Genomic DNA, 27,538 nt, shown 5'->3' on the forward strand with positions numbered 1-27,538 from the left:
ATTTTGTTTCTCCGTAAAACAAAAATTGGTTAAGATATGGCTGTTCAAAATTTGCATACACTCGTGATTAGTGACCCATTCAAGCTTTCTCAATTATAACCCTTTAAAAAATAAACACTTTAAACCGGTGAGACTGACAGATCATATACAAAATAGATAGGTAAGTAAATTGTTTGTAAAGCGGTAGCAATTAATTTCATTTGGGGAGCTAAATACGGCGAGAGTTTCATGATTTTTTACAAAAAAAAAGAGGGCCAACTTTATTTTGAGCTTAACTCGCTTATTTTTCATGCTAAAACTTTTGTTAACAATTAAAACAAAGCTTTTTGTAAACACTTTAACAAGTTTAAATGGGTTTTTCCTGAAAAGTACTTATTTTTTCGGTGATTTCACCTTGAAATATTCGATTTTAACTATTTAGCTTCAGAACAACATTGAAATATTCGATTTGGAATTAGACGAATAAGAACGTATTTTTCATGAGCTACAACTTTGTTTTTATTTGATTGATAGACTATACTGATAAACAATTTTTTTGGGATTTTTATAAGCTACACTTTTGCTAAGGATATTTTTTTCGATAAAATATTTACTTTTTGAGTTACTTGCGAAAAACCGTCTGAAAACGTAGTTTTTTTGTCGAAAAATCAACATTTTCAATGACAAATAACTCGAAAAGTATTGACTTACGTAAAAAACTCTACAGAACAAAAGTTGCTTAAAACCAGTTAATTTATCCATTTCCGGTCTTACCTTGAACATATGTTTTTTCACTCCCGAGAAGGGGTGACTGTCACCCCCCAAGTAAAAGCAACCAACTGCACAATTTCAACTTTGAAGTGGAGGGTAAGTAGAACCTAAATCCAAATTTTCATGCAATTCGGAGTTGCCCCTGAAAATTACACGGTATCACCGAATTTTCATTTCATTTACTGGGCTACTAGATTTTGTGTCATTTTGGAACTACATACTAAAATTTTTTATTTCATTAGTAGTTCCAAAATAACACAAAATCTAGGCATCGGATAAAAAAGTTTATTTGAAGAAAGTGTATTTTTTTGTTCCTCTTAATGGCGGTACAGGCTCGTTTTTTAATATTGTATTTAATTACAGAGTAATTTCCACATATTAATATATTTTTCAAATTGGGCTCTGTACCGCCATTCTTTATTATATTACGAATACGTGTGCCAAATATCTCGAAAAAATATTCAAAATAACAGCCGCAATCTTGGAACGCGTTTTCGCTACCTGTTGATCGCTACTGTTTCCTCTTAAAAGCAACTTGTGTGATACTTTTTGTAACGAGTGTATAATATATTGGTAATAGATAATGGCAGTACAATAGTAAGTTACCTTGACAGATTAGCACATCAATCAATGTTGATCAGGACCAAGGAATGTACGCTCAGAAGTGAACCGAACAAAAACCATTGGAAAATGTATGTGCTTTAAACCAATCAGTGTTTTCTCTGTTCAGCTTTAGTGTAAAATGTTTATTTTATCATTTACTACAGTTATCTTTTTTATGGCTAGGTTTATGGTTAGGTGTTTTTTATGAAACTTCCAAAATAGTTATAAATAAAAACTATAAGGATAGAATAGTATATGTTTATAGAAGTTGGTTATAGTATATTTGTACTACTATGTGTTATGCATGTGGCTTCAAACTTATAACGACATATTGACAACTTTCAGGTCTTTTGTGGTTTATACCATAAGGAATTTCGTACGTAATCCATCTATTATATCTATTGACATATTTAGTTTTGTATTTTGTTTTTTTATAACGTTAAATAATAATTTTGTTAATTGATGGATTCGACCGTTACTTGATGGAAGTTCATTTAATCTAACAATAAAACACTGAAAACGTTTGTTTTCTATATTTCCACAAAATTTATTATAATTATGTGACTACAGCTGTTTCGGCAGAGTGCCTTTCTCAAGTGATTTACTGCCGAAACAGCTGTAGTCACATAGTTATAATAAATTTTGTGGAAGTATAGAGTGTTTTATTGTTAAATAATTTTGTTGCTTAGAATACTCGTGTGAACTTAATTTTTTGCGTATGTTTGCATTTGCCTCACCCAACACAATTTTTAGATTATATAAATCATCACAATCATCATTTAGATAATAGGTTAGAAGCAACGTTTGCTTATTTTCGAACTACAAAATTCATATTTTGTCAACTTTTAGTCTTCCGCTATCATCATGGCAATTTTTATTTTGCCTGAAGCAGCTCGGAAAAGCTGCACAGATGTGGTGTTAAACCAGCTTCTGAGGTTCTGAGATATTACTATTACGTTGCACGGGTTTTGTTCTCCTTCTTTTTGGCATGGATCTGTCTGTTTTACAATGTGCCTCCAGTAAGTTGTCATTCGATCGTTTTCGTGTTCTTCCCACTGATCGTCTTCCTATTGGGGAACCGCCTCTCTGTCTTCACTACTCTATTTGTTGTCACTCCGCTTATGTATGTGGTCGTTCCATTCTACTCTTCTGTTTTTTACCCGGTTATTAATGTTGTTCACCTTGCGTCTCAGTCGTATATCTGCACTTCTAGCTCTATCCCATAGTTTCTTACCATCGATTTTTCGAAGGGTTTTCATCTCTGCTGTTTCTAGGATTCTTTTTGTCCTTGCTGTATCAGGTCGTGTTTCTGCCGCGTATGTCATTATTGGTCTGATGACTGTTTTGTAAAATCTGCCTTTCATATCTTTTCCAATATTTTTATTTTTCCATATTATTTCATTCAGCCAATCTGCGGCTCTGTTAGCTTTATTCACTTGATCTCCCACTTTTGTTTCGAGCTTTCCGTAGCTAGATAGTGTGATGCCTAGATATTTAAACTCCATGACTTTTTCTATTATCTGACCCTCTAGCTCCAATTTACATCTTATTAGATTTGTTGTTATGACTATGCGTTTGGTTTTTTTTGGGAAAATTAACATGTCAAATTTTCTAGTGGTTATATTAAATTGGTGCAGCATACGTTGTGAGTCATCTTTACTTTGAGAGACAGGTATTGCGTCGTCTACATAGCAAATTATTTTAAGTTGTTTTTCTCCCATTTTGTATCCTTTTTTAGTTCTTACTTTTTCTATTATTTCAACCACGATCAGGTTGAACAATAGATGATTCAGGGTGTCTCCCTGTCTTATTCCATTGCCAGTTTCAATTGGGTCAGTTAGTTCTCCGACTTTTACTTTTATTGTGTTGTTCTGGTATATATTATATTTTCGATCGTATTAATTATTCCTAGAGGTACCTCTCTTGCGTATAAAAACTGGATAACGTCCTTTAATTAGACCCTGGGCTTCTTAAGTTCCTCGAAACATAAATATGCCAGTTTGTTGAAACAGGTTTTCTTGAACTCTGTAATATCCCATTCATGCCCGTCCCCTTGTATGTATAAAGGAGGAAGGTAGAATAGGATCATAGCTGATCTCAGAGCCTCTGTAGTTTCAAAGCAAGGAGTTCTGTAGTTCCAAACCTTGCTTAGTTTGAGGATGGCACTTGTTTGCTACAACTTTGGCCACCATACTACTAATACAGGTGTTAATGTTGGTATTATGTCATTTCATTGCCGTTTACTTCTTAGTACGCTGTCGTAAACCATTTTTTAAATCAATAAAATATAATATGACACTCAGTACAATACATTAGACTTTCCTTCTGGTATATCTTGCAACTGACTGTACATTCAACTGACTTACAGGTATAGTGTATATAAGTCATCTCATGACCTGTAAAGATATTAACTTAGCATATTTTTAATACGCATGTGCGGCTCAGATAATCGAATACGAGAATCGAATAAGACACTACTCGACTCCAGATAAAGTTTTTCGATACTTCGCGACCCTTCAAGTCCAGGGACCAACGGTCGATCAACACGAAATTTACATGACTCCTGATGACTTCCTGAGATCCATGACTCCAGGTTTAAAACAACCTGATGGTTAGTTTAATCATCTCTTCTACCCGTTACGATATTTAAGTTGCAGTAAAAGCTTCTTTAAATTTGGAATTAGTTTTGCTTGCTTTTGTTATATACGGCATAGCTTATGTCCATATTCACCAACAATAAATAAATCATTAAGGGTCTACATTTATTCACATATTAAATTTCGTTTCACCAAAGTCAAGTAGCGCTAATCCTCCCGAACATCTACTAATAACTAAAGTAATATGGCCACTTAACTTTTGATACTTATTTATAACCGAAATTTTTAACATATTAAAATGTGTTTTTTTATATTATAACCTTTATATTTTATTTAGGCGATAATCAGTGGCGGCTGGTGATAATGTTAACAACTATTTTTTCAAAACTACAGTCGCATACATAAAGAGAGGGCCTGGGCGCAGATGTATATTCTGGCTGGCCAGTGGCCATATAACGTCAACTTATCTATTTTGAGGTGCTTGAAGTCAATGTGTTTGTCAACATCACAAGAAGATAGACACTTTTAAAAGAACAATATAATATAATGTGCATGTTGTTCTGAAGCTATTTCCTTGTGGCATTTTCATGATTAACTATTTAGATGGGAAATAAACCACAATTAAATTGAAAAAATAATTTTATTAACGTTTCGACGCCCAAATCGGGTGCCGTTGTCAAAATACAAAATACTACTAAATTAAACAAAATTGTTGTTGCTAAGTAAAAAAAATTCTTCTAATAATTTATTTAATCTGACTCATTTATATTGGCAATTCAGACGTATATTATACATTTTAAAGTAGAAGACTTTAAAATGATATCGCCAATATTTATGATTAGTAACTCAATAACATATCGAGCTAGTACATATTTTATATTTTAGTATTACTTTATCGATGTATTTTTTCCATGCCATTTTCTTCTTTTTTATTTCTGTTTTCACTTCTTTATTTCTTCATCTTGTCCTTTTCAATTGATTATTACATTTTTTGATCCCACATACTTCAGCTGCTGTTTTCTTTAATACTTCCCTGTAAGTTTTCCATCTTTCTTCCATTGTCCATGTTTCTTTTTGGCACTCTATCTGCCTCAATCTTTTATTGGTTTCCTTCTTGTAAAGTTCTCGCACACGTTCTATCTTTAGTTTGTTTACTTTTACTTTCTTGTACTGTTTTCTTTCCACCTCCTCTATTTTTTCATCCTTTATTTTTGCAGTGACAAGCCTGTGTTGTGTGGACAGCTCCGGCTCTTTTTCCGTTAAGATATTTTATATTTTTTATAATATATATATACTATATAGTCGATTAAGCTCTTTGCATTTCTTTCTTCAGCCACAAATGTGTATTTGTTGTCAATGGTTTGGTCACTGAATGTGTTTCCTATTATCAGGTCATTCGTTTGGCAGAATTCTAGCATTTTAATTCCATTTCTATTTAATGTTTCTTCCCCATATTGTCCAATACATCCTAACTCCCTATTAACGTCCTTACCTACTCTAGAATTCCAATCTCCTAAAATTATTATTTTTCTCCTGTCTGTCTTTACTTATATAATGGATATTGGAGTTCGTTGTAGAATTCTATCATAGCCTCTTCTTCACTACCTTCTGTTGGTCCGTATATTTGTATTATCCCTATCTTATCTTTTAGTTCTATTTGGGCTGTAATTATTCTGGATGATACTGCTTCGTAATTTGTTATCCTTGATTCTATTCTTTTATTAACTATTATACCAACTCCTTCTTTTGATCTTTGTCCCTGCAGTACTCCGGAAGTATAGGCTATATTTCTCGTTGATATTTATATGTCCTCTGCCTATCTTTTTTATTTCGCTTATTCCCAATATTTGTACATCCATTTTTTCCATTTCTTCTATAGCTTCTATTTCCTTGCCTGTCAGAGATGTCACATTCCATGTCGCTATTCCTATATGATTTGTCTCGTTATGATGTATTTCCTCATTACCGTTTCCTTCTTCTCCATTACTAGTATTATCGTTGATTTCATGCTCCCTGGTTTTTGTATTATCATTATATCTGCTATTTGTTTCGTTACTGTGTTTATTTATAATACTTATATTTTGTTTCCCTACCTTCATTACTATTTATATACCCATTCCCAATATTTCCTTCACCCATCATATTGCCCATATTGTTGTTATACTTAATACCTATATTTCCATCACCAGTAATATTATTAATACAGTATTTATCATTTTTACTCATAATCCTATTCTTATTACTACTTAAAACTAAACATTTATTAACATTGTCCAACTTATTTAGAAATTATTTTTTCCCTGTTCGTTGCATGTCCCCTCCTTGGTTCCTTGTATGCAGTTCTGGTAGTTTTTTGGACTCGCTATTTCCACTACTTTTTCTTCTTTATAACTCCATCTCCATTCCTTTTACCATCTACTGTGATTTTATTGTCTCCTATTTTGACCATTTTTCCATTTTCCCTCATCTCTCTTGCTTTATATCTTAAAGCTTTAATTTTCTCTCTCTCTCCTTTTGTGAGATCCTCTGTTATCCAGATTTTCTCGTGTGAAGCATTCTTAAGTTTATATTTGTTTCTTAGGACTGTTGCTTTTTCTTCTTAATCTTCTAGTTCAATTAAGCATGTTTGCCAAAGCCAAAAAAACTCAAAGAATTAAAATTTAGTTTCATTAATTCACACACCCTCATTGCCATTTCTTAAGATGATAAAGTTAAGTTTAAATCCGTACCTTGAAATAGCTAAAAATCCTGAATATTTCTTCAACGCTCCCCGCAGCACCTAGTAGGTAAATGTCCTATAGAAGATTTAGGGCCGGTACTTTATGTCCCGGTTAAACCTCGGTTAGCTAACCGGGGTTTAATCGGGACAGAAAAGTACCTCATAGGGCCTCTTGCGTTGTAATAAAAGCAATTATAATTATTATTATAATCATTTATGAATATAATAATAAGCATAATTGCGTTTATGTCTATGTTATGCATATATTTCTGTCCCGATTAAACCCCGGTGAACTAACCGGCTGTTAACGGAGACATAAAGTACCGGGCCTTAGTTGAAGAAACGGGTATTTTATAAACGTAGTCACCGAATAACTGTTTTGTTGCTATTACTTCAATTTTATATTTACTTTATCAACACAAAATAATTATATAGTACGTTTCCATTTGTAATAGTTAACCAATAGAACGTTAAGTTTTACCTCTGGACTGCTTTCTGAACGCCCATATAATCGGCTAGCGGCTCCGGGTCTGGATGGCGATGTGTCCCGAAAAGATTCTAGTTACTGCATGTTGTTTCCATGGTAACCGCATGCGTTTATCGGGCGTTATGAAATCAACCTCGAATATTGTATAGTGCATTCAGACGTTTAAATCAAATGAAATTGTAAAATTCAGTTTGGTAAGGTAAATATATTTTAATAGAGTTTTAAAAAAGTTTCAACAAAAACGTGAATGAAGTGTTAAAAAAATGTGAATGTGAAATATGAACATATGAAATACAATTCATTGTTTATAAATATTTTTTCTAATGGAGGCGATGCTCCGTATCCCTCCTTCACCAGCTGCCACTGGAGGTAAGCAATTAATCAGTGTATGGTTCCAGCCATATCTTTGTCAATAAACGTCCGGGTAAATGAATCAAAAACTTTCATTACCATATTAGTTTCCTTCCTATATCAATTTACACTGCGCGTCAATTGAAGTGGAACAGTAGAAGTATATGAAATTTGTTATTAATGTTATCAAATTCATAATTTTAAAGTTTTACATGTGGTTAAGACGTGTAAGTGGAAATTAAATACAAATCTTATTGAGAATGCATAAAAATGGATAACGGCCCACAAGCAACTCAGATTCAACTCAGGGCAACTCAATGTCCAAAAAATAAGAAACAGTTTTAAGCCCAATTTATCCTACGATGAGACGTGGACAGCACGTGCCGTAGAACAATAGACGGCGCACGTCCCCGGTGTCGCCCCGTTCCGTTGTACGATAAACTAGCCAATGATTTTCATATCAGACGACTCTTCAACGTGCCCCGTAAGACAGCCTTGTCGTCCACGTCCCCGTCATAAGATAAATTGGGCTTAAAGCTCAATTTATAATTTAACCTTGTTTAACTTTCTACGATTAAGATGAGCCCCTATTCATATAATTTGAGAAGTGGAAGACTTATCAGATATTCGAGAGTAAAGCTGTAGTACATATAAAATGGAAAGGCGAAACTTGGCAAGAGAACGCTTATAAGGGTCGCTGGAGAATGACATTTTTTCTTCCTTAATAATTTTGCTGAATGCGATATCCAGAGAATTGTCCTGCACGTTCTCTGGATACGATTCCTATAGAGTATATATGAGAATATTTTGGGAGCCGGATTAGACACTTTAGAACAATTAATAAGTACTTTAATGGAAGAGTAAGTTTCAATGTCTCAAGGTTTTGTGCAAACTTGACAATGAGCATGCCTCGCTGATATGAAGCTTTATATAAGCTTCAGTTGGGTGCCGCTAAATTGATAGAGCAATTTTAATTTTAAAATATTACACAAAATGTACAATACTCCACTTCAATGGACGCAGAGTTTAGTTTCATTCTTATTTATTCTTGTTTTATTTTATATTACTGGTCAAAATATTGATGAAAGGTAAAAGCGTTAAAAGTGTACGAATAAATTTTATTTGTCCAATATCTACATAGAGATTTCTTTGTTGTTAATGAATATAGGCATTAAACAATGAATAATGTTTGTTGTTTTGGTGATAATTTGTATACTCCATTTAAAAATAATTATTATTATTTAAATATTTTATCTTGTCTGGAAGCCGTCTGTTTAGTACGGTTGTATTCCAGCCAGTTGTTTTATCGTACATATTCACAATCAAAGCACCTTTCCATACACAACTGCAGAGGAAAGGGGTATGATGGGGCAAGCGTTATGAGTGGTGTACATTCAGGCGTACAAAGGCGCATAACTGACATTGAAAAAACAGCTTCCTGTGTTTATTGTATTAAATCCCATAATCTGAACCTAGTGTTGAATGATGCCGTTGCTGGTGTACAGGAGTTGGTTTTTTTTACGATATAATTAAGAAATTATATGTTTTTTTAGTGTTAGTATAAGAAGATGAGATGTACTATTATAACTTTGTATTCAACGCGTTTGCCAAGACTTAGACGATTATGTGAAACCCGGTGGTCATCCAGACATTATGCTGTAATGGCTTGCGCCGAGATTTTCATTGCTAACTAAAAAACGATGAAAAATTAGAACTTAATGCATTATTAGGGCATATGAATAATTTTGAATTTGCCGTTAACATTACTATTCAATCTAAAATACTTAACTTCCTTAATCTGCCATCAAAACTTTTGCAATCGGAAACGGCAGAGTTAACGGTCACCCTTCAACTTTTTGAAAAAACTCATGATACTCTTCGAAAAATGAGAAATTCGTTTTCCGAAACTTTAGCAGAAGCAGCAGGAGTAGCAGAATAGTGGGGTATTATATCGAAATTTAAAAATAAACGGATAAATCATATAAAAAAATTTTATCTACTCTATGTCATATTATGTATAGGTTTTTAGTTTGTGAAAACTGCCATTATAGATAGCAGTGCGTGAAGTGTTTAAAGTGTGCGTGAAATAACAATGTATTTTAAATGGGACTTACTTTTCGCACTGTTTGTGACACACTTTCATATAATTAAATATTCTTAACTTTCGCGTTGTCATGGTGATGACATAATGAGCAATAAATTACGACAAAAGTTTTGACAGTTTTATGGTTTGAAACAAGTTAGAATTTTTAAATGTCAAAGTTCTAAAAATTGTAGAATAGAAATAAATTCCAGTGACGAAAAGTTACAGTTTTTTATTTGTTCATCATAGATAAAATAAATATTGTATGAAACTGTGCATGAAGTACTTTTTGCGAACTTACGCGATGTATAGCACTCGCTCCGTTGTCTCTCGTGCTCTAAATATCGCGTGCGTTCGCAAAAAGCATACTTCACGAACTGTTTCATAAATAACTATTACGATGAGCTCAGTTGCGACGAAAAAATAGCTAGTAGAAAAAAAAGTTTTGAAGTTAATGTTTTCAATGTAAATTTTGATAAAATGTTGCAACAACTTACTAACAGGTTTGTCGGATTAAAGAGACATGTATAATAGGATTTCATGTCTATTCCCAAAAAATCTATTAACACTAACTAATGTAGACTTATTAAAAATAAAGGCCAAATAGTGCCATTTACATATATTTTAGTAATTATACTGTTATTAGTTGTAGTTACGTTTATAATACGGGGCCCCACAAAAATTGCAGCGGGAGGGCCCCCCAATCTTCAGCTACGCCACTGGTTGTATTCTGTAACTTTCTTTATCAAAAATTGTACCTAGTACTTGTAGGTGGTCATTAGTTTCAAATCAACTCCCAGAACAGCTTACTTTAGTGGTTGGTGAAAATCTAACTTAGGTCCCAGTCTGTTAGTAATGATTCTCATAATGAACTTATATTGATATAACAAGCTGATAGGTCTGTAGTTTCCAATTTTTGTTACATCTTTCTTTTTATACAATACTATTATAACGGCACTATTCCATTTTTGTGGTGTATGTAATCCCTCCAAAGAGGCAGGCAGGCAATGACATTATCATCACCATCCAGCCTTCTGCATTTAAAGTTGAACATAGGCCTTCTCAAATTTCTTCCAGTTCTGTTGGTCTTGGGCTTCCTGAAACCAATTCCCAGCAACCCATTTGAGGCCAGGGTAATAAGACAAAAATATACTCTGTTCGTGACACTTCAGCAGCCAGGGTACTGAAGCGTTTTTTCGACAAGCAATACCTATAGGAACAAATTGTAACTATTTCCTGCGTAGTATCTGGCGGCCATTTTTATTTATAAACAATTAACTGTCAAAAATGTCATTTTTACCTTTTTTTTTTTAAATCAATGGAAAACAGTGAAACTTATGATTTTTTTTGGTACAAATATCTTGGAGATTATGGAAAAAGCTTTAAAATGACATATTACAAAGTTTGATATACTCATTTATTGTTAATATAATTGCGAAAAAAGGTCGGAATTGCAAACAAATTATTTTCGCAATAACTATTGTAAAAATTAGTGTACAGGTTTGAAATTTTTGTCAAACGAGGGTTCTTTGGTGCTTAATATGTGATAAAAATTTCAAAGCAATTCATTCAAATTTTATTCGAATTGTTTATCTCATAGAGCATTTTTTTGCAATAACATAAGTCAGAAAAAATGACGTTAGAACCATCCAACAGGTGTCAAATGTAAGAGCATGAGCTATATTTTCAACTTGGCTTAAAAAAGCGAATAAAAATGCATTTATTAGTAATAAATAATTATGCAAAAGTATCGTAAATCTTTCCATATAAACTTTTTGGATAACTTTTTCCAAAAAAATTAACTTTTTTACCCTGTTTTAAGTGCACAACTACCAAGTAATGTTATTTATATCATAATTGATAAAAAAATTGTAATAAGTATATATAATTTCTTATATAACAAAATAAAAAGTTTATAAGGAAAGATTTACGATATTTTTGTATAATTATTTATTACTAATAAATGCATTTTTTTATTCACTTTTTTTAAACCAAGTTCAAAATATAACTCATGCTCTTTCATTTGACACCTGTGGAATGGTTCTAACGTCATTTTTGTTTACTTATGTTATTGCAAAAAAATGCTCTCTGGGATAAACAATCTGAATAAAATTTAAACAATTGAATGAATCGCTTTGAAATTTTTATCACATATTAAGCACCAAAGAACCTTTATATGACAAAAATTTCAAAGCTGTACACTAATTTTTACAATAGATATTGCGAAATTATTTTTTTTTTGTAATTCCGACCTTTTTTCGCAATTATATTAACAATAAATGAGTATATCAAACTTTGTAATACCTACGTCATTTTAAAGCTTTTTCCATAATCTCAAAGATATTTGTACTAAAAAACCATAAGTTTCACTGTTTTCCATTGATTTGAAAAAAAAAGTGAAAAATGCCATTTTTTGACACTTAATTGTTTATAAATAAAAAATGGCCGCCAGATCCTACGCAGAAAATAGTTACAATTATTTGCTCTTATAGGTATTGCCTGTCGAAAAAACGCTTCAGTACCCTGGACTATTTGACTTCGTCTGTCTATCTTCTAGATGGTCTACCTCTACTTCTTCTGTTTGCTCGTGGTATCCACACTGTAATTTTTTGGGTCCACCTCCCGTCCTTCATTCTGGCTACATGGCCCGCCCAATTCCACTTCAGCCATGCTATTCGCTCTATGACATCTGTGACGCCTGTCCTTCTGGTTTCCTCGTTTCTAACCCTGCCTCTGAGTCAGTCCAAGTAGTGACCGTTCCATTCTTTTTTGGGCCACTCTTTCCAGGAATGCCATGCTTTCCAGGTATTTTGTTGTTCTTCATACCTTTTAAGGCTGAATGAATTTACTTCTGTGGTGTCTTATTTATTACAAAACCACAGTATGAAATAAACTATATATATATATATATATACAGCGTGTCCGCGTAACTTGGAACCATATGGGAAACTTTTTTAATATCAATTTTACGAAAAAAAGTTATTCTTCATAAAGTGCTCTGCATAGTCTAAAACCTAAGATGCAATCATCAGATATCAAATTTTATCAATAATATACGAGGTATGTCCAAAAATATTAATTTCGCTCAAGAGTAAAGTGCCTTTATATTTCACAATATTAAAAATTGTTATTAAGAAAAGTTGTTTGTAATTAAAAATTATGTTCTAATATGCATTTTTTACACTCTTCTAATTGAAAGAATTTTTTGAAAATTTTGCTCAATTTACTGATACCAACATAATTTATATTTAAGATAACTCCGTTATTATTAATTTTGCGAGAAAAATTTATTCTTTATAAAAATGTCTGAATAGTCAAAAAACTAATATGCAATCATAAGATATCAATGTTTTTCAATTTTATACGAGGTATATCAAAAAATATGAATTTCGCTCAAGAGTAAAATACCTTTATAGTTTACAATATTTCAACTAGAAGGATGCAATTGCATATTGAAACATAGTTTTTAATTCTGAACAACTTTTTATAATAACAAAGTTTAATATTGTGAAAATTAAAGGTACTTTACTCTACAGCGAAATTCATATTTTTTGACATACCTCGTATAAAATTGACAAAATTTAATATCTTATAATTTAATCTTAGTTGTGAGAATATACAGAACGTTTTATAAAGAATATTTTTTTTTCGTAAAATTAATAATAACGGAGCTATCATAAATAAAAATGTTGGGTGTCCATCATTTGAGGAAAATTTTCAAAAAAAATTTTTTAATTAGAAGTGTGTAAATGCAGATTATAACGTAAGTTTTAATTACAAACAACTTTTCTTAATGACAATTTTCGATATTATGAAATATAAAGGCACGTTACTCTTGAGCGAAATTCATATTTTTTGACATACCTCGTATACTGTTGATAAAATTTGATATCTGATGATTGCGTCTTAGGTTTTGAACTATGCAGAGCACTTTATAAAGAATAACTTTTTTCGTAAAATTGATATTAAAAAAGTTTCCCATATGGTTCCAAGTTACGCAGACAAACTGTATATATAATATCGGTTTACAACGTTCTTCGACGTCTTCCGATTTCCAATCTCCATCTCGTTCTGTCATTTCATAGATCGTCCTCGAGTTCTCTGTCCTTGATTTCTCTATCAACTCCTTCTCTCTAACTTCTTCTAGTCCTTCCTTTTCTGTGCCTTCCTCTTGGTTGCCATTCGAGGATTTGTCTTGGTATTCTATTCTCCGGCATTCTCCTTACGTGTCCGTACCAGCTGAGTTGTTTCATCCTGATGTCGTCAAAAATAGTATGTGTAACCCCCATGATTTCTCGGACTCTCTCGTTTGTTATTCTGTCGCGTCAAGATATTCCCGCCGAACGGCGCCAGAAGTCCATTTCTGTTGCTCTAAGCATTTTCTCTGTTCTGTCTTTTAGGGGCCAAACTTCGCATCCATATGTTGTGATGCTTTTTATTATAGTGTTATATTATTTTTTTTTATTTTCCTTAGAAATATTTTTATCCCACAGTACGCTGTTCAGTAAGGATATGCCTTTCCTTCCCTGTATATTTCGTTCCTTAATAGCTGCATCTAATTTTCCGTCTTGGGTGATCTTTACTTCCAGGTATTTGTAGTCTTACATAATTTTATTTCTTGATTTTCCTCTACTCGGAGGCTTAGTTGGTCTCCTCCGATACTCATGTATTCAGTTTTTTCCATATTCACTTCTAGGCCCCACTCTGTAAACTCTTCTAATAGTTTTCGCATCATGTAACTAAGATCTTCAGAGTCCTGTGCGATGATCACCTGGTCATCCGCAAAGCACAGCGTGTACAAAGTTGAGTCCGTTAGTGGTATGCTCATATTCGTACATTTTTTTCTTCCAATGAAATAAACTACATTTTTAAAATGATTTTAATGTCAATATTGTATCATTGGTAATAATATTATGCATTTCCAAGATAACAAATTATTATTCATTGTTTAGCTTGTGCCTTTTCGACGTAATTTATAATTTAGAGAAGCTTCCTTATCATTTTTGATATGCACTGTATACTTTTTATTTTCTTATTTTTTTAGGAACCTATTTTTTAGATATATTTATCCCTTTTTTATCAGTAGGTACTTATTAAATTTGTAGTTTATATAACAGAAAACCCAAAGAAGTAATATTTTGTCTATTTCAGAATGCATCGTGCTGTTGTACAATGTAAACGTCTATACTGATAGAATGTTTAAACAAAGTACCTTTCTGTCTTTTGCTTTTGGTTGTAGACCGTAGATACATTTAGTTATGCTTGCTTACTGATAAAATTAAGATGCCTTAATCTCTCAATGCCTATAAAACTTAATTTCAAGTTACCGATATCAATAAATCTAAAATAAAAAGTGCTAGAAATATATACTACTTAGCAATATTTGAGCTAAATTGTTCCGCAAGGTGACAATAAGAAGAGCCATATAATAATGAACCACAGAAGTCCAGACATCTTCTGAAACAGTAGACCTTAAAAACCTCTCTAACCTAAAAGTTGCATCTAAAATTCCATGAGACCTTTAATACTCAGTTAGAATAAAAGTCAGCAGTAAACGTCACACCAGAATTTGACATAACAAAAGGACTAAAACAAGGATGTCATCTATCACCAACATTCTTCAAAATATACTTAAAAAGAGCACGAGCTACTTGAAAAAGAAATTCCAAAACATGGGTATGGCTTTGGGCATCGATACAACGTTCTAATATACAGTGCCATTTGCAGATGATCAAATTATTGTAGCACATGATATAGACGATATAGAATCTATCTATCTATCTAATCAGCCCTAAACATCTATCCTTGGATATGGGCCTCCTCTTCCTTCTTCCATGCCTCTCTATCTTGGGCAATTTGCATCCAATTTGACCCAGTGTGTTTCTTCAGGTCATTCGACCATCGCATCTGTGGCCTTCCCCTTTTTCGTTTATGGTTCCACGGTCTCCAATGTATAATCATCTTAGTCCATCTTTCATCCTTCTGCCGTAGGGTGTGTCCGGCGAACTTCCATTTAAGCTTTGCTACTTGGGTAGAGACATCTTTCACTTTTGTTTTGTTACGGATCCATTCGTTTCTTTTCCTTTTTGATAGTTTAATGTTCAGCATTTTCTTTCCATGGATCTTTCTGTCTTTGCTATTTTTTCCATATTTTCTTTTGTAAACGTCCATGTCTGAGAGCCATATATTAGAACAAGGAGTATACATTGATTGAATACTCTTATTTTTAGGTATTGCGGGTATTTTCTGTTCTTTAGAATATAAGACAGTTTTCCGAATGGTGCCCAGGCCAATCTTATTCTTCTCTTTATTTCTTCGGTTTGATTTTTATTTAATCTAGTGATTTGTCCTAGATATACAGGGTGTCCCGAAAATAATGGTCATAAATTATACCACACATTCTGGGGTCAAAAATAGTTCGGTTGAACCTAACTTACCTTAGTACAAATGTGCTCATAAAAAAAGTTACAGCTCTTTGAAGTTACAAAATGAAAATCGATTTTTTTCAATATATCGAAAACTCTATAAAGAGTTTAAGAGAAAACTCAATAAAAAAGAGATTTTTTATTGAAAACGGACATGTATCATTCTTATGGCAGGACCACCTTAAAACAAAATTATAGTGAAATTTGTCCACCCCATAAAAAATGTATGGGGATTTTGTTCCCTTGAACCCCCCAAACTTTTGTGTACGTTCCAATTAATTCATTATTGTGGTACCATTAGTTGAACACAACGTTTTTAAAACTTTTTTGCCTCTTAGTATTTTTTCGATAAGCCAGTTTTTATCGAGATGCGGCTTCTTTTTTACTATATTTACATAAAAAAATTACGGGGTTTTGTTCCTTTAAACCCCCCAAATGTTTGTGTACGTTCCAATTAAACTATTATTGTGGTAGCATTAGTTACACACAGTGTTTTTAAAACTTTTTTACCTCTTAGTCTTTTTTTGATAAGTCAACTTTTATCGAGATGTGGCTTCTTTTTCAAAATATACCAAAAAATTTAAGTTATAAATAAATTTTCAGATTATTAACTGGTGTCTATAATCATACTTAACCATATACAAATATGTGGTGGATTCGACAAATATTCAAAATATCTCAATAAACACTGGCTTATCAAAAAAGTACTAAGAGGCAAAAAAGTTAAAGTTTGTGTTTAACTAATGGTGCCACAATAATAATTTAATTGGAACGTACATAAAAGTGTGGGGGTTTAAGGGAACAAAACCCCCATAAAATTTTTATGGGGTGCACGAATTTCACTATAATTTTTTTTAAGATGTTGCTGCGATAAAAATTCCTCATGTCCATTATCAATAAAAAACCTCTAAGAGTTTTCGATATATGAAAAAAAATCGATTTTCATTTTGTAACTTCAAAGGGCTGTAACTCTTTTTGTGTGCACTATTGTATATAGGTAAGTAAGGTTCAATCAACCTATTTTTGACCCCAGAATCTGTGGTATAATTTATGACCAATCTTTTTTGGACACCCTGTATATCCTCTTTCATTTGTTCTATTCTTGTTTGTGCCACTGTAATTATTAGTTCTTCTTGTTGATTGGTCATGGTTTTTGTTTTACTGTAATTCATCTTCAGCCCTATCTTTGTCGATTCTCTATCTAGTTCTTCCATCATTCTTTGCAATTCTTCACTTCTTTCTGTTATTCATACAATATCATCAGCATATCGTAAGTGATTCAGATATTGCCCGTTTATGTTTATACCCAAGCCATCCCATTGTAGTTGTTTGACGATGTAGTTGTTGTTTGTAGACGATATAGAATATGGCACGCAAAATGATAGAGGACTATAAAATTTAAGGCCTAGTAGTCAACGTAAGTGAAACACAGAATATGTGCATTGGAGGAAAACAACAAGATTTACAACTAACAAGCGGTCAGAAAATAAACACGGATCTGTGTACAAATATCGGGGATGAAAATAGCAAAAGATGTAACACTCGAAGAAGCAATATTGGACAGAAATATGATAGGAGGGAAAGCAATATCAATGTTAAAAGGAGTCTTATGGGATAGAGCAATAAACAACATCAATTAAAAGCGAATTTACAATACTATAATAAAGAGCATAATCATGTATAGCTGCGGAATATGCATTTAAAAAAATTGATAGAAAATAGACTAAGAGCCACAGATATGGACTACTGGAGTCGAACAGCGCAGTGGGAACATCAAGACGAGAAAAAATCACAAATTAAAAAATCAGACAAATTATGGAGACATCACATCATAGTCGAAATACAATCCAACCGGGTGTCCCAATAAGAATGGCTCTCGGCCATATCTCAGGAACCGTTTATAGTAGAGCTTTGAAATAAAAAATTTTATAACAAAAGTTGCCTCAGGAAAAGCCTGGAAATTATTTTCATAATTGTGGGTCCACCGCTAGAGGGCGTAATTGAATATCAAAAATTAAAAAATCTAAATTTTACAAAATTTTCCTAATGAAGGGGCACTGGAAATCCGATTATTATATTCTTCATCAAATTCTGCGCATATTTGATTTAACAAGTTTAACTCTACCTTTGCAAATAAGAGGTGGGGGTGAGTGGGAACCTTGTTATGAAAAAATGGCTGTAAGTCCGGTTCTGCTAAGTCAAATTTTGAAAACTGGGTCTTGTTGAAGACAGATCTTTTTCTTCAATGTAAGTGTGATAATTTTGAACCATCCTGATAAGTAATAAGCCAGCTGGGAGGCGTTATTTAATTTTTTTTAAGAAATCTAGTTTTCTTTGGAAAATATTAAATACAAGTATGCATTTTTAATCATATTTTATAAAATTAGATTAAATTAGCAATAGAATAGCGAAAACCGCATGTCGATACCTTTTTTCTATCTCAAGATAGGTATCTCGAGAAACGTGTAAATTTTATACATAACTGTTACTATCACCGGTAAACTAAGTTAATGAAAACTAGTATGCTGTGGAAAAAAACAAAATAACATTTCCCAGATGTCAACGTATAAAAATGTAATTAATTAAAACAACAATATAAAGAGAAACAATACTATTAAAATTAAATATAACACAGAACACAAAGAACTACTTAGTGACGACCTAAATATTCAAATTGTTGCCCATCATACACTACTCTAGAATACATTATCCAGAGAATACTAAACGCCATTCAAAGCATATCGAGAGCAGAAATTGAGACTGCTGTTCAATCTACTCTTGAAAGAGTAAATGTTTGCAACGAAAGTTTATGTCATCACTAAATAGTTGTTTTTATTTCTTTGTAATAGGGCATTTCAACGCTTCTCATTTGTTTCGAGCCTCTGTCATATGCCGTACAATCCGTGTATAATATTAATTTACGAGATATGAACGAGGCTCGAAACAAATGAGAAGCGTTGAAAAGACCTAATATACGTTGACAGCTGGAAAATGTTTCTTTGTTGTTTCCATAGCACACTACTTTTAAAGAATTATTTCGTTTACCGGTGACAGTAACAGTTATGTTTTTAAATTTACACCTTTTGTAAGATATCTCGAGATAGAAAAAAGGTATTAACATGCGGTTTTCACTATTCTGTTGCTAATTTTGTCTAATTTTGTAATATGGTATTAAAAATGCATGTTTGTATTTAATATTTTCCAAGGAACGCTAGATTTCTGAAAAAAATTAAATAACGCCTTCTAGCTGGCATATTACTCAGTAAGTTGGTTCGAAATCATAACTTTTACATTGACGAAAAAGATCTGTCTTCAACAAGACCAAGTTTACAAAATTTGATTAAGCAGAACCGGACTCACAGCCAGTTTTTCATAACAAGGTTCCCACTCACCCCCACCTCTTATTTCCAAAGGTAGACCTAAACTTGTCAAATCAAATATGCGTAGAATTCTATGAAGAATACGACGATCGGATTTCCAGTGCCCCTTCATTAGAAAAATTTTGTAAAATTTAGATTTTTTAATTTTTGATATTCAATTACGCCCTCTAGCGGTGGTCCCACAATTATAAAAATAATTTCCAGGCTTTTCCTGAGGCAACTTTTGTTATAAAATTTTTTATTTCAAAGCTCTACTATAAACGGTTCCTGAGATATGGCCGAGAGTCATTCTTATTGAGACACCCGGTACAAATCATAGAATCCCAAAGAAAGTATTTGAGTGGAATCCAAAAGGAAGGAGAAAACGTGGAAGACCACGTAAAACTTGAAGAGAATACGTTGATTAAAAGATAAGATAGAGTGGTCTGGAAGATGGCATGTGGAAAAGCAGAGAAAAACAAAATGTGGCTTTTGTCGACTACAAAAAAGCGTTCGACTACAACTTATACATCGTTCGAATACATCCTAATGGAGATTTTATAATTGGTTGAATTTAAGTCTCGAACCTCTCTCTAATTCTCTATGTATGGTTATTTTTCCTTTTTATATGTTTGAGCGCAAAGTTTTAGAAAATAGTAACTTGAAATTAAGATTTGAGCAATTTTTTTCCTTATGCATGAACTTCGCTGTTTTATTGTAAAAACGTAAGTTTATTGACTGGAATACTGTATGGTTATTATTATAGTTCCCTATTAAGTTGTTTTTATTGTATGTATTTCTACATTGCTGTCAAGCACGCCAAAGGATAGAGGACCAGTTAATGGAACCAAAGTTGCCTATTAAACGTGTAAACCCATGTTAGCCCAACGTTGCCGTATGCCAACGCGAATCGGGTGTCTATAAAAAATTCAATGTATAAAATTTGTCTTGTAACACAGACGGTGGTGTAGGTCGCTTCAGTAAGATTGTCGGATTTACACGTAGACAAGAGACGTGTGTAGACAGAGAATTAAATAAAATATTAGGCAATTTTTCCGATGCAATATCATGAAAAACCGTCTAGCATCAACGCCTTTCCACCGTCTCCATGCTTTCCGATCTTGCGTTAGGTTTCTTGCACTTTCCAATGTCAATCCCTTCTTCTCGACTTCTTTCCTGATTTCATCTACCCACATCATCTTGGTCTTCCTCTTTTGTTTTCCCCTGCACTCTCGTTTCGAACACTCGTTTTGTTTGCCTCTCGCTCGACATTCTACACACGTGCTCGAACCATTTAAGTTGTCCCTCTACTATGTTTTCATTGATTGATTCTAGTTGTAGGTTTTGTCTAATTGTTTCGTTTCGTATTTTATCTGTCCTTTTTATGTTTGCTATTTTCCTCAGGAACCTCATTTCCATAGCATTGACTCTGGATTTTTGTCTCCCCGTCAATGTCCATGTCTCGCTGCTATACATGATTGTCGGTCTAACTACTGATTTAACGACTGCCGTTTTTACTTTCTCCGTTATCTCTTTTTTCCCAAAACTGTTGTTTTCGTAATGTTAAATAAGCTTCCCGTTCGTCCCATTCTCTCGTTTATTTCCATGTCTTGTTTACCATTTGATTCGGTTATTACTCCTAGGTATTTAAAATATTCCATTTGCTCTAGTTGTTTCCCGTCTAATTCTATTGCGTGTGTCTTTCTCGTATTTGAAGTTATCATTGTTTTTGTTTTCTCTGTATTAATTTTCATATTTATGTTTGATAGTTCTTCTTCTAGGATTTCAAGATTGTTCTGTAAGTCCTCTCTGTTTTCTGCTATCAATACCATGTCGTCTGCAGAGTCCGTTTCATTTGCCAGTATCCTAATGTTAGTTTTCTCATTCTTCTCTTGGCTTTCTTTATCGCTTCATCCAGTACCACTGAGAATAGCAGTGGACTTAGCACGCATTCCTGTTTGACGCCTTGACTTGTAGTAAGTTCTCTGGATTTCTCGTTATTGGTTCTTACTGTATTTGTATTATTTTTGTACATATCCTTTGTTACTTCTATTATGTGTCTGTCGACTCCCCTTTCTTTTAGTGTCTCCCATACGTCCTTTCTTCGGATTCTGTCAAACGCCTTTTCCAGGTCAATGAAGCACATTGTATCTCTCTATTCTTCTTGATTACCTTCTCACTTACTTGTCTTAATGTCAATATTAGGTCTTGCGTGCTTCTGTCCTTCCTGAATCCTCACTGTGTGCCTTCCATAGTTGTTTCTATTTGGGTTTTTATTCTTGTCTCTATTATTCTTGCGAATACCTTCCCAGAGATACTTGATGTGGTGATACCTCGGTAATTATTACAGTTTCTCTTGTCTCCCTTTTTGTGTATTGGTAATATAATGTCTTTCTTCCAGTCCTTTGGTAATTATTCTGCTCTATTTATGATATCATTCATTAGTTCTTTCATGCTATCCATTCCCTCTGTCCCCATGAATTTTATCATTTCCGGGGTGATATGATCCTTGCCTGGCGCTTTGCCCAATTTTACTCTTTCTATTGCTTTCTCTAATTCCTCTCTTGTTATGGATTCCTCTATGTTAAAAGTAATCTATGATTGATTTTTCGTTTCTGCTGTCTTGTACTCTCGTGTGTTTGTGTCTTCTTTATGTTTAAGTTTTGCATTTGTTATAACTAGTTTGTTCTCCATACATATTTCTATTATTCTTTCACCATTTCTGTTTAGTATTTCTTCTCCTTCTTTTCCCATGCACTCCTCTATTCCGCTGTTGTTGTTTCCGACTCTACCGTTTGGATCTCCCATTACAATTATGTTTTCTTCCCCATTATCAATTTGTATTTGGAGCTCCTTGAAAAATTTATCTTTCTCTTCCGTTCTTGCATCTTCATTTACTCCGTAGGCTGTTATTATTGTCCATATTTCTTCGTCCATCAGTTTCATTTTCACCGATAATATTCTCTGGTTAACATATGTTTCTTCTAGAACGTGTTTTAGTCTATTCGGTGCAATTATTATCCCGACTCCTTATTTTGCTCTCTGTTTTGTATCCGCTCCTACCCAAAGTAACCAATATCCTTTGTGTATTTTCTTAAGACCTTTTCCTTTCATCTTCGTTTCCGTTATTCCTAGTATTTCTATTTTTTGTTTTATCATTTCTTCTACCAGTTCTTCCTCTTTTCCATTGATGCTCCTCACATTCCATGTTCCCATTTTTATCTCTACTTTTTTCTGCAATCTATCTTTCCCCTTCTTCTTATTTTCATCCTTGTTTACCTTTGCATCATCTTTTTCCCTATCGCTTTTCCCATTCATTGCCTTGGTCGTCTTTGTTGTGGGTCCGGTCTCATTATTTTTTATTACTTTTTTGGGGTCTTTTCCCCGATATTTCTGTGAATTTGTATAATTTTCTCATTATTACGGTCCCATTTCCACTCCTTCCCATTAATCTCCAGTTTCATATATCCTTTCGTCGTAGTATTACCTTTGTATTTTTCTTCTTTTGCCATTTTCTTAATTTTTGCTTGTATTTCCCTTTCCTTTCTTGTTAAATCTGATTCTATATACACCTTTTGTCCCTGTAGATTTTTCAGTTTTCCTTTATTTTTTAGTACACTTAGCTTATCCGTTAGGTTTTCCATTTCTGCTACAAAGATTTGGTCTCCGATCTTTCTTCATATGAAGATTCAGATTTCTTCATATGAAGTCTTCTACTGACTCCTTTACTGGCTTTCCGTCGTTAGGATCCAATGTATATTATTTCACCGTCTCAATGTATATTATTTCACCTTTTAATACTATATTATTTCACCGTCTATCTTTTTCCAATTGTTCTATTCTTTTGTTTGCCATTTTTAAACCGTCTTCCAATTTTTCGTTTTTTTCTTTTGGCTCCTTAATATATTTCATCGTTTCCTTTTGGTCTTTCCGTATGGTTCTTATTTCTGCCATCATTTCATCATTTTTCCACATAACTTCCCGCATCATTTTTAGCATCTCTTCATTAGTGTTGTTGCTTTTATTCGGTATTCGTCTCGTCATGTTACTCTTTTCAAAATACAATTAATCTTCTTTATATTTTTTATTCTTAGATTCTTCGTCGCTACTATTTTCATTCCTTTTATTGGTTTTCTTTCGGATTGTTCTAGTGTTTTATGACGAAATAAGTTAAATGCAAATTTATCAATTAATTTAATTGTATGTGTGTGTATGCATGTAAATTACGATTGTACGATACCTTTGATGTTGTATCCTTCTTCATCTCTCCAGCGGGCTGGGATGTGGAATCTCGGGTTTGCTTCTTACACTCAGATTGCGGGTTATATCAAAAACTGGTGTTACTCTCACGTTGGATACACAAATACTGAATGTGTCAGTGCAGACTTCGCACCCCTTAAGTATATTAGGGTGGTGTCTACAAAGACCGTATTAGTAACGTAGTAAAGACATACACACAAGTGAATTAAACCAAATATAAAAGGAAAATAATAATAAAAAATACAAAAGAAAAAATATGTGTGGAAGAGCGGAACAATTATTTATGTTTATTATCCAAAATTCAACAATTCAACAATTATTATTCATGTGCGCGATTGATTTTGAAAAGGCCTTTGATAAAGTTCGCCATGAAAAAATTCTACATATTCTCAAGACTACCGGTCTGGACGGTAGGGACATTAGAATATTCGCAAATTTGTATTGGGGCCAGGCTGCATGTGTTAGGGTTGGGAATCAGTGCTCTGAAGAAGTAAAAATCAAGCGTGGAGTTCGACAAGGCTGTATATTGTCACCAATGTTGTTTAATCTTTACGCTGAAACAATCTTAAATGAATTGTTGGAAAACGCAAAAGAGGGCATACTCATTAATGGTATGCTTATGAACAATATCAGATACGCAGATGATACCTTGTTAGTGACAGGATCAATTGAACATCTTCAAGCGTTATTGAACCGAATTGTGACGTTCTGCGCGATATATGGACTCGAACTCAACGCAAGAAAAACAAAGTTTATGGTTATTAGTAAACAGGCAGCCGTAAATAATAATAACTTTAACGTAACAATCGGTAATGACTCAATTGAACGAGTAAGTAATCTTGTATATCTGGGTACTCATATTAATGAAAGCTGGAACCCTAGTACAGAAATAAAAAGTCGAATTGCCAAAGCAAGAACAAGTTTTATGAAATTTAAGAAAATCCTGTGCAGTCATGATCTAAATTTTGAACTTCGCATAAGAATGGTTCGGTGTTATATATTCCCAGTATTACTTTACGGGGTTGAAGCATGGACCCTGACAGAATCGCCTTTAAAAAACCTAGAAGCATTTGAGATATGAGTCTACCGCCGTATTCTGAAGATCAGTTGGGTAGAAAGAGTCACAAACGAAAGGGTTTTGCAACGTTTGAATAAAAGTTGCGAAGTAGTGAACACGGTTAAAAGGCGCAAATTGGAATACTTTGGTCATATAATGCATCATCCAGAAAAATATGACATACTTCACCTTCTCATGCAAGGTAAAATAATGGGAAAAAGAAGTGTAGGCCGCCGTACAACTTCTTGGCTTAAAAACCTACGCCAATGGTTTGGGAAAACTAGCACTGAACTATTTCGTGCGGCTGTAAATAAGACCGTGATTGTTACTATGCTGGGCAATATGAGAGCCAACGATCGACAAGCGGTCTCGGCACCTTAAGAAGAAGAAGATTATCCAAAACGTGAGTTCCATATTAACTAATGTTATTCTGAGATTCGTGGTTCTGTCACGTCAGCATGGTCATTAATTTTATTCCTTAAATTATTCCAGTCAATAAACATACTTATAGATGATAATTTCGATGGTATTTTAATATAATTTTGTGTATTTTAGGACTGGGTCTAGATCAGTACCGAAGATACGATCCCAAGGTAAGTGACTTTAAAGTAGGAAGTTATTATTTTAATTCTTTTTTCCAGCAATTTTAAGATAGCAATTTCTCTTTTTACAACTATTTTTTCTGTATCAAACTCTCCTCAACACTACTTGTGTAACTATCCAATGTGTAAATAAATTTTTGTTTTTATTCATTTCAGCACGGTGTACAGGTAATTATTATCTGTCGGATGTTTTGTGCATGTTCCCTTTTTGACACTTTTTTGTTGATTTTTCTATTTTTTATCTTATACCTGATTCTTGGCACCGACTTGTATTCAACTAAAAAAATATCTTTTTAACTCAATAAATATGTTAAATCCTAACAAATTTTTAATGAACATTATTACTTTAATTTTTATGTTCTGAACTTTTTTGTGAACTATTTTTAAAAACGGGAGTAAATTCCTAAATAAATGCTAATAATAATAGACCAGGGCATTTAGGAAAAAAATAAATCGATTTTTAAGTACAGCACCTATCGATTTGCAACTTTTTGCATTGTGTTCGGAATGACGTCAAGAACAAAGTCTACAATAGAGAAATGGGTGAAATGCTTAATTGATTAAGAGACAACAGTAGCACGTCATCAATATAACTTTGGGAGATAGTAGCACACCTTTTTGCGAAAGTTCTGCGAAACTTTGGCAACAGTGCGTCGGGATTGTTTGACATAACTTGAATATTGTGACATTAACTTATAGAAAACAGTTTTATTATGAGTAAATAAATATTTATAAAAATAAACCAAAATAGCTGAAAAATTTATTAAAAGCGTGTATTTTGGTTTTTTTATTTAAATTTAAAATTTATATTTTAAACCATTGATGATATTTCTAGACTAAAAAATCCTCCTAAAACTTTATATACTCGCATTAGAATTCGAAATATTTTTACGTAAATTATACTATAACTCACTTATAACCCAGAGCCGTGCGGTACATCTTTTCAATATGATGCAAGTCTTCGAAATGCCGCCCCCTAAATATTATTGAAACTTAATACTAGTATTTATTTTTATTACATGAAATTACACAAAATTAACGAAAACTTTTATTTTAAAAACAAAACATACTTTAAATTAAATGAAATAATATATATTAACATTAAATAACATTTATGAAAATTACAATTTTATCCTTTTGATTTTAATTTTGGCAAACTCGTCAATCAGATTGGTGTAGTCTAAAGTAGCAGCTAGTGAGGACTCTATTGAAATAAGTGCTAATTTTTTTAGTTTTGTTTGTCTTATGGAGCTTCGTAAATAGTTTTTAATCATTTTTAATTTTGAAAAACTTCTTTCCCCAAGCTACCGAGACAGAGAGTGTTAATAAAATTCTTAGGGCCGGTACTTTCTGCACCTCGCATGACAAAATTCCTCTAACCGAGTTTTAATCGGAACAGATAATACCGGCCCTTAGTAACTATATTTGGGTATAAAGAAATTAGGTTATTTTGGCACAAATAGTTCAAAACCTCTAAAGGTTTCACGGAGTATGGTATCATTTGGCATAAATCATGCAATAAATCTTATAGAAAATCATTTGCCTCTATATCCGATTCTTTTTCTATGAAAAGTATTGAATGAATATTTTCTAGTATTTTTCTAGTATTTTATCATCTTTCCCTTTTCTTATATTTCCCTCAATTTAAAAATATCATATAAAAATTTTAAAAATGGATAAAAATGGTATACATTTTTATTTTAAAATTTACAATTAAAGGCAATGTTTAAAATATAGATGAAAAAATTTACTTTAAATTTATCTTTCTCTGTTGAGAGCTAATCCACAGGTCAAATTGACGCATTTTTCTCTTGCCTCAATATTCGTTTTCAGCAGGAAATTCGGAACTTATTTACAAGATTTTCTGCAATTTTATTATCAGTAATTTTCATTTGGTCATAGCCAAATTCTCAGTAAATTTTCATTTTTTCCACAGTTTCTGACATTTTTACACAATCTGACAAATTTATAGTTACATGTTGTAACATCTTCGATACTGAATTTATATAAAATAAAATATCATGCCAAAGAACTACACCGCATATAAATTTATAATTTTTAATATTTTTTACTAATCCTCGTGTTTTGACTTTGGTTTCTGAAGTATTGTTGACGTCTTCTATTATTTCGAATAAGGCATTATGTATTTCACAAAATTGAAATCTTAGAAGTTTCAATGCATCTATTCGACTTAACCATCTATTAGTACTCGACGGTTTTAGTGTTAGTTGTGAAACATGTTTTT

General features: G+C 32.8%; 1 protein-coding gene across 6 annotated transcripts in view; it reads left to right on the top strand.

Annotated features, from left to right (window-relative positions):
• Nucleotides 1–27,538, top strand: part of LOC114327219 (calcium uptake protein 1 homolog, mitochondrial) — a 137,011-nt gene that overhangs the window by 40,822 nt on the left and 68,651 nt on the right. For 2 of the 6 annotated variants that reach the window (XM_028275757.2, XM_050657238.1), the window contains 3 exons: nt 3,799–3,964; nt 25,247–25,284; nt 25,450–25,461. In XM_028275757.2, the coding sequence (XP_028131558.1) occupies nt 3,799–3,964; nt 25,247–25,284; nt 25,450–25,461 (216 nt within the window). The remainder of the gene's footprint in view (nt 1–3,798; nt 3,965–25,246; nt 25,285–25,449; nt 25,462–27,538) is intronic. The other 4 variants (XM_028275758.2, XM_050657244.1, XM_028275759.2 and 1 more) reach the window with 3 other exon arrangements.

Source organism: Diabrotica virgifera, chromosome 1, assembly GCF_917563875.1.
Source record: "Diabrotica virgifera virgifera chromosome 1, PGI_DIABVI_V3a".
NCBI classification, from domain to species: Eukaryota; Metazoa; Arthropoda; class Insecta; order Coleoptera; family Chrysomelidae; genus Diabrotica; species Diabrotica virgifera.